The 9,095-nt window shown below is 31.4% G+C and overlaps 1 protein-coding gene across 1 annotated transcript; it reads right to left on the reverse strand.

The window, feature by feature from the left end:
* Window positions 1-280: 280 nt before the first annotated feature.
* LOC141664110 (uncharacterized) lies at window positions 281-7,869 on the reverse strand. The gene is made up of 5 exons (XM_074470011.1): window positions 7,230-7,869; window positions 4,557-4,737; window positions 4,235-4,449; window positions 2,671-3,321; window positions 281-2,176 (listed from the first exon to the last, which is right to left on the reverse strand). Exons 1-5 carry the CDS (start codon window positions 7,805-7,807, stop codon window positions 487-489), a joined length of 3,315 nt encoding a protein of 1,104 aa, XP_074326112.1. The 5' UTR covers window positions 7,808-7,869; the 3' UTR covers window positions 281-486.
* Window positions 7,870-9,095: the final 1,226 nt, after the last annotated feature.

Genomic DNA, 9,095 nt, shown 5'->3' on the forward strand with positions numbered 1-9,095 from the left:
ACTATATTCCACGGATTACTACTCAAAAGAAATGTGCCTAAAACTTTAACGGAACAAGTGATTTATGCAGATTGGGGATGGTTTATAGATTGGGGGTGGTAATAAAGATGATTCGTCTTCACTAGGATCTAATCATATTTCTTGGAAATCTTCAAAATAATTTACGCTGGCATACTCATCTACGTAGAATATCGTGATCTAACTAATATTTCCGCTAAAATTCAAAGAATTCAAAATTTACTTCATGAATTTGGCGTAAATTTTCCACAGCCTCCTACTATCGACTATGAAAATATTGGCGTCATTTATCTTAGTGCTAATCCCATTTTCCATTTAAGGATGAAACACCTTGTATTGGATAATTTTTTTTTCGGGCAACAATTACAAGCTGGAAACTCTAGGATTTACATCTTTAATGACCTATTAATAGTTTAACTATTTATACTGTTTCTAAGAGTGGCTACTTTCAGAAATGTTTTCAGCATGCTAATTAGCATCGCATTCTTCAACAAACAGCCGTAAAGAATTTCCAAATTTCGGTGCAAACTCTTCCAGAAAATCTCCGTCAATGTCAAGTTCAGGAATTTCACGTAGATAGTAAGGCTGGCCAGCGCTCCATCCTGATTCATACCACTCTAAAGCATTCCACCATTTCATCTCTCCTTTGACTTCTATTGCATCTTTATCAAACACTTCCACTGAAGGCAGTCTTTTCAGCATTGGGCAATCGTAAACAACTATGTTTTCTAGTTTCCGACCCATGCTGAAGTCCCCAGATATGCTCACTAACTGGGGCAAGTACAAAAGTGATAACTTTTTTAATCTGAAAAGAATTTTTTTAGATATCGACTGAGATTTGTCTGCAACTACTAAAGTTTGGACTTTGGGGCAATCTTCAACTATCATCTCTTCCAGATTTACTAAATCTTCTAGTAGCTCCGGGGTGAAAATGGTGATCAAACTTGGGCACATATGCAAAACCAATACCTTTAATGACTGCAAGCAACAAGAAGCACCTGGCCCTTTGCAGATTACCTCTAATTTTTCCAGGTAATGAATAGCCAAGTATTGCAATGAATGAAGATTTTCTCCTTTATTAGCTACTCCAACACTATAGTCACTTTCATCAAAAACCATTTTCATCTCATTGCAATCCACCAACAAGCAGAATTTCAGCTCATTCAGTTCCCCTAATTTGAATACAGAGAGCTTCTGAATAGTCCAGTGACGATCCAGGTACAGAGCATTGGCATGTTTCACTGCTTCTGCAAACTCACTCGTGTTTTCCTTGCCATTAATATATTTCAAGCATTTCTTCAATTTCAGAAACTCCTCTTCAAAGTCACACGGTATACGAGATATGAAACGTTGACCATAAGGCCCAAAAATGACATTGAAATTAGATAAGTTCGGGTAAATAGACAAGCCATCCTTGTTCCACCTAAGTTCCACGAGACTCTTGAGGAGTTCAGCTGTTGGCAGATACAACTTTAGAGTTTTCAGCTTATTTAGGCTAGGCAGGTCTTCCATAATAATCTTCACCGCAGCACTGCACCATAAACTCTGTGGATCAATAGTTATGCTTAGATCCTCCAACTGATTAAGTTTCGATAGTTTTGCAACTGGGATTATAGAGGATATTTTCTTGGTTTTTCTGTAGCTCTCAGCATCATACAAGGAAACCTTTAAGCACTTCAAGTTAATTAACTTCTCGAGTTCAGCTGGCAAATAAGCAAGACCAGTTCCTTCAAGATCTAATACTTTGAGATTCTCAAGTGCGCCGATTTCAGGTGGTAGTTCTATCAGAAGTTGACAACGTTGCAAAATTAGTTGTTCCAGTTCAGTTAATTTGGAAACAAAAGGTGGCAAAGTTTTTATTCTTGTGTTTGACAGATCTAGAACTTTTATGGCTGGCATTCCCCTAAAGAATGTGGAAGGAATATAACTCAAATCAAGGTTTGAGTCCAAGAATAACTTTTCAAGGTCTGGGAAGCTTAGATTAACTGGAATCTCAGGGAGTTCGGAATTCCTTATGTGGATCACCTTGAGGCTCCGTACTGCTACAGATTTCGCGAGAACGAATTCATAGTCCAATACCCTTTCCATTAGGCTAAGTAATTCTCTAATGTCAAGCAGAGTACCCTCACATTTATGGAAGTCCAGTCGTACTTCCATTCTGCTTCACAACAACATTGTAGTTATAAACATGTTAGTACAGGTGATAGTTGATATTACATAACCCCGATTAAAGTATTATTTCAACAATGAAATCTCAAATTTCTTTTATCATAATTTTTTTTAAAAACACATTTCATTGAACGTAACAAATAAGTATATTAAATCTTCACCTCTTAGACGCATATGTTAGGAAGATCGTGTATTCAATAAATTGGGAGTGATAATGTGATGTTATTGATAATAACATAGCTATATTAAATCTTTATGATGATAATACATATCACTAAATGGATCATACATTATTGACCTGAGCTCTCATTAATATCGAAAAAATCACTAAATTAACCATAATTACTTGAGTCCAATGACCAGGTCAGCCTGGTACATGAAAGAATTGTATAATCGACCATGAAATATTCAGACATCGTTAATTGTATAAAATCAAACATTATTCCAATATTGCAGATAAATGAGGTAGAAAATGGAACTTACTTATCAGCTTGGCTGGTAGAAGACATTCTGTTTATAGAAAATTCTGGCCTATGAAACTCTACTAGGCTTGAGCAACCGGAGAGATAGAGATTTTGAAGGGATCTCATCTTACGTATACTTTCTGGTAGATTTTTCATAATCTTACAATCTCTTAGATCCACTGAAGAGAGACTCTGAAGCGAATTTATAGACTCAGGAATTCCAACCAGATTTCTACAGCCAGAGATGTCCAGTACCTTGAGATTCACAAGTTCACCAATTTCATGTGGCAGTTCTGTAAGAAGCTCACAACGTCGCAAAAGGAGTTCTTTCAGTTTGATCAATTTGGAAATGGAAACTGGCAATTTTTCTATACTTGTGTCCGACATATCTAGAATTTCAAGGGCTGGCATTTGCTCAAAGAATGAAGGAGGAATATAATCCAAATTAAGGACGAATATCATTTTAAGATCGGGGAAGCTAAAATTCTCGGGAATCTCAAGGAGTTTGGAATCTCTCAAGCGGATCACGTTGAGGTTCAGTACTGACACAGATTTGGATTTCAGTAATTTGTCTTCTGATACCTTTTCTATTAGGCTAAGTAATTCTTCTTTGTCGGACAGAATACCTTGTCTTTCCGGAAAGTCATGAAAGTCAACTTGTACTTCGCTTCTGCACCAAAAAAACAAGAAGATTTTTGAACATTAATTAGGGCAGCATGAGACAACCAATCTGTTAGTGTAGATGAAATTTCATTGTTAGCATAACAATGTTTCTGTTTCTTTAAATCGCGCGACCACTCCTACTGAAAATTGCCCAATTGATAACTTTCTTGATGAGATCTTAAGACAGGCAATTTTTTAGCATTAGCTTAGAAGGGACACAATTGCTTGAAACATCATGCCATAGTGTATACTGCACTCCATTTTTTCCCAGGATGAAGTTGTCAAGATATTTCATCACAATGTCCAAGAATGAAGTTGTCATCAAGATATTTCATCACAATGTCAATAGATACACATGTACTTGCTTAAGAAAACAACCAACCAGGTGTTATTTTTTAGTACTGGAACATAAAATGTCGCGTACTATATAGCAAAACAAATTACTTGTAAATAGCAATGTAACTATTTTAATTAGCAGTATTTACTATGAGCTATTAAAATGAAGCACCAATTAGGCAATCATATAAATAATTTAATTATATCATTTAAATTAGGAGAGTAGATTACAAATAGTAATGGAATTTTTTTTAACAAAGTGTCAAAAGCACCAAAGCAAAATAGAGGACTAAAAGCATCTCAAAAATAATAAGTAATGAAAATATCTAGGCTTAATGACTTTTTAAACCTCAAACTTTCCACCAATATACCCATTTGCAGTACCTTTTTTCCCATCGGGTACTAAAAACGTAACCTTTTACCCTTAGACCGGCCGGTTTTCACCCGGTCCAAGTGTAAAAAAACATATTTTAGATACTGAGAGCCGAAAATGTACGCTTTTAAATTTAAGGTTTTTATGAGTATACTGGTGCAAAATTTGATGCCGAAAATGTCATTATTTAAAAGGGTTTGTACAAACTCACCTTTCAGACAATGGGCTTTGCCAAGCAGATAGATTCAGATTTTGAAGGGACTCCGGCTTACTAGTATTTTCTGTAAAATCCTGTGAAGAGAGTCGCTCAAGCAATCTCATTGAGCCCGGAGCAATATCAGAAAAATCTTCGAGACCTCGGGAAATCATTTTTACAATATTTTGCCATTTGAAACGATTTAGATTGGTAGTCCTAAGGTTTAAAAACTGTTAAGATATGATAATACAACATTCAGTTAGTTGCAAGCAAATGTATCCTTGTAGGGTAATCTAGTAAAACACATAAATATAAGAGTTACTACTTTTTCCCATACCCGAGCCTGAACTTCTTTTAATCTTGTTCCGATGTTGATGATCTTGATAAGAGAAGGTTCTCTGGTGTATCCAGACTCCATATTTATTGAGGCTGACTCCAAGTTTATATCATGCAGAACTGTTTTCTCTATTTGGGACAGAACTGTTTTCTCTATTTGGGACAGGAATTTGTTGTCCACCCTGCCAATGTGTGCAGCCAATAAAGTATAATGAGAAAAGAAAAAAAATTAGATTATACTTTATCAGTTTCAAAAATATTTTAACATTTTGAAACTTGTTTTCCATTATAATAAGAAAATGTTTAAATATCATGCTCCACTGAGGGGGATTCGAATCCTTGGACATGCATTTTTATCGAGCATTGGTTATGTTTAGTAAAAATTTTCATTCCATTTCTCATTTTTAATTTTAGATTTACCCCAAATCACTCAATGGCCATTCCCCACCTCCCCTTCTTTTTTCATTTAATTTTAATTTAAATCTTGCAACCCAAAAATAGATTAATACGTAAATTATTTTTTCAAAAATAAAAAATAATTATTTATTTAGTTTTTATAAATTTAAAACAATTTTGATATATAATTTATGTGTTAATTTTTTTTTTAAAAACTAAAGATGTTATAAATTACTTATATTAATTTATTTTAATGTAAATAAGTTATATTGTTATAAATACAAAATACATATACTTTTTACATTATATGATATTGGAAAAATTAAATATCAATATAATAATTAGTTTTTTAATCCGTTTGTGGATCTGTACCAAACAAGTAAAACAATTCAGGATCATTCATTTTCTTTCTCCTTCTTTCTCTTTTTGTATTCCATTCTGTTTCCTGACATGAACCAAATACCCCCTAAAACCTTTTCAAAACTGAATGTCCCCCTAACACCAACTAAGTATGAGCTTAACACAAATAATAATTGCATTATACTCTTAACGCAAAATAGCGATGCGTGATATGTGAAAAATTATTTAAAAAAATGAAATTAAATGCAAGTATAGAAAGCGTTGAACAAAGTTACGCATCATATATTTTTAGGTAAGGGGGAAAATGGTTGGAGATGAATTTTTGGAGTAAAACCTCTAAAAATGTTTACATAGGTACATTAAGGTAAGGAAGATGATTCATTAGAGTTGCTCTTGATATGCCTTTTTCTGCAAGACAACCTAGTCAACCTTGATGTTTCTAAGTATTGATTTGATTAATTAAGTCACCACAATCTTGATAGCATATTTATAAGAGCTTATCAGAAACTATCAAGTATAAGAATAGGGGAAGAATTCTTGTGAGAAACTATCAAATATAAGAAGAGGGGAAGAATCCTGAAGTAATATGAAAGAGAATATAGTGGGTCTACTAATTGGAGTCGATTATTCAATTTATAATTTTAACAAACTCTTCAAATATTATAATATAACATGTTTCAGAAAAATGTTAACATATATTACTATTGTGAAAGATATATATTATAGATGATGTATTTTAAGATATTATTATTATTTATATTATTGAAAATATGTAAGTTTTTTAAAAGTGTTTAGAATTACTAACTTATGCTCCAAATTAATCCTAGCTAATCACATTTAAGTATTTATTTGGTTGACGAATAAATGATAATCTTGAGAAAGTATTTATGAGTACTTACAAAAATTTAGTTACAATTCAATACTGATGTGAAACCTGTGTTTAATGTGTGTTAAACCAAAATTCCGAAACTCACTCTTGTATATATATATGTGTGTGAGATATAATTAAAAATAATTTTCAAAAAGGAACATTCGAACATTTTAAAATTTATATATATTTAATTTTGATATGAATTTATTAATAATATCATCGTTAATAAATATTCATAAACATTCACAATGATATTATTAACGAAGCAATGTCAAAAGCAGTAAGTTAAATACATATTAAACGTCATATTTTAGGATAAGTATTGGTTCAACATTTAAAAAAAGCCCAAAAAACTAGAACATACTATCCAAAACAGTGAAATATGACTAAGTTTATATAGAAAAATTAGGAAAGTCACTTTTATAATCTCGCTAATTTTTCATTAAGTGATATCGAACTGAATTAACTATGAAAAAAAGATATAAACGAAGAAAAAAAAGAATTAATGAAATTTGTTAGTAGTATTATAAGTAAATGAGTATATTGTGAGTATATGTTCATGTTTAAATCCGGGCTTAAATTATAAAAAATATAAAAAGTAGTCAATTTTAAAAATACCTTATATTATTACCTCATTAAAAATATCTTACATAATTACTTCATAACAACCTTCAAATACAATTTTTTTCAATTTATATTTAACAAAATTATAATTAATGGTTTAGTTTTTATATGCTATCTTTAAACTCTTTTCTTCAACTTAAAAGATAAATCCATTCAACCCTTTACAAGTTATATTATTAAGTAGGGTCAAGAATAAAATTTAAGTACGGTAAAAAATATTAAGTAAGATAAAAAATATTATATTTTGGGGTCAAATAAAAAAAAATTAATTTTATATAATAGAAAAAAAGAAAACAATTAAAAGTTGAGGGGCCTGTGCATAAAGTAACTACGCCCCTGGTTTAAATTATATAAGAATTTTGGTTCAACAAATAAATTATATAAGAACTTTAAATTGATTCACCAGTAAAAAGTAATAATTACCCGGCCGGTGAAAATGGCAATTGATATCCAGGAAGGTTTCCGATTTCAGCTAGTGCAGCTTTCCATGTTTCTAACTTCTTTTTCATGTCCTTCTGTTGTTGAAAATTAGTTTGGCCAAATTCACCAGTTTGTTGACCTACATCCTTGTTTTCCATGTCCATATGTTTTTGAAAAGCTTTGCCAAATTCACCTGTTTGTTGCCGTACATCCAATGGATCAACATTGTAGAATACAGAAACCACATGATGGTTTCCTTCTCTCTTCAATTCAAGAATTTCAACAAGCTCGTCAAGGCACCAATGGGAAGAAGCATAGTTTTCGGAAATAACAACAACAATAATCTTTGACATCGCAATTGTTGATAAAAATATTGAGGGTATGAAGTCTTGTTCCAGCACACTCTCATAACAAACGGTTTGAATTCCTTTGGAGCTCAAGGCTGTGCGAAGATGATCAACAAAAATGGTGCCGGTATCTATACTTCTGAAACTGAAATACACATCATAGCCACTTGGTAAAGACCAATGGCTAGAAATGGGGAGAGAAGATCCGTACGTCTGATTACCAGAAGAAGTCATTGCTGATAATTTGCAACTGCTGGACTGCTGGTACCTTTCAAAAAACTACCAGCATGTGCTGGGATATGTTCAAAGGTTTTCGAATATATGTAAACTTTCAGCGAAATTGCCTTGTCCATATGTTGAATATTTTATTAAGAATAACTTTTGTTTTTTTTTTGAAACGAAAGAATAACTTGTAGTGTTTATATTCTTTTTAAAAGTTTTTTCCTACAAGTAAACTTTTCATTTTGATTTTTTTTTTATTTTTCTAGTTTGTGCCGGGCACAGTGAGTGTTTGATGAGGTGTATACAAAATATTGGTGGAGACTCATTAATAATGATGCACCCCCTCTTGTTATCTTTTTCGTATTTGAGTTTACATTTTCGACTTTAAATCTGTGTTCTATCTACATTTTTATTATCCCTTTGGAGTTGGTGTAACTATATTTGACAAACTTCTTTTTATAGATAAGGTTGTAAAATTCGGAAATCAGATCTACTAAGTTAAGTTTTCAAAATTCGCTTAATAGACCAATTTTTTGAGTACCTATTTTCAGCATCCAGGTGGCCGGTGGGTACTAATTTAAATCCGAATCACTTCACTCAGAATACTCTTTGGAGTTAATCAATTTTTAGAACACTGTTTAGAAGTATTATATTTTAGTTGCTCTTTGGAAACTCTCAAGGCTACTTGAAACTTTTATTCTACGCACTTTGATTCATGAACATGACTGTGTGAGGTAATGAGAATGTACGTCTCGTCCAACTTTTTCATTCTACACATACAATTTCTTTAAGTGTTGAGTTAGAATTTTATTCTTTCGTTTATCATTTCTTTCCATTTTTAAATCTTCTTTTTGTTATTTAATTTCAATATAGTCAGATATTATGTAAAATGCAGAATTATATCATCTTCTTAATAAGTCATATTAAATGTTGAAACTCTATGTTTTCGCTAATTTGTTTTTCAACATTTTTGTTTTAAATTTTTTATTTATGTATTAAGATTAATTTTTTTATAAAATATTTAAACTTACAAGTTATGTTTAATTACCAAACACATAAAATTATCAAAACGCTTAAATAATATCTACTAATATTTATATATATCATATATGTCACTTCTATGATAATTTTTCACTTTAACATTTTAAGTCATAAACTACTTTTATGACCTTTTATATATACATAATACTATGAAATATATTATTTTGTGAAGTATGTTATACGAATATCATTAATTCATTAAAATTGTTGAAAATTATTTAAATTTAATAAGTATAATGTGTAAGTTCTGCAATTTCAA

This window comes from Apium graveolens, chromosome 6 (assembly GCF_009905375.1).
Source record: "Apium graveolens cultivar Ventura chromosome 6, ASM990537v1, whole genome shotgun sequence".
Classification (NCBI taxonomy): Eukaryota; Viridiplantae; Streptophyta; class Magnoliopsida; order Apiales; family Apiaceae; genus Apium; species Apium graveolens.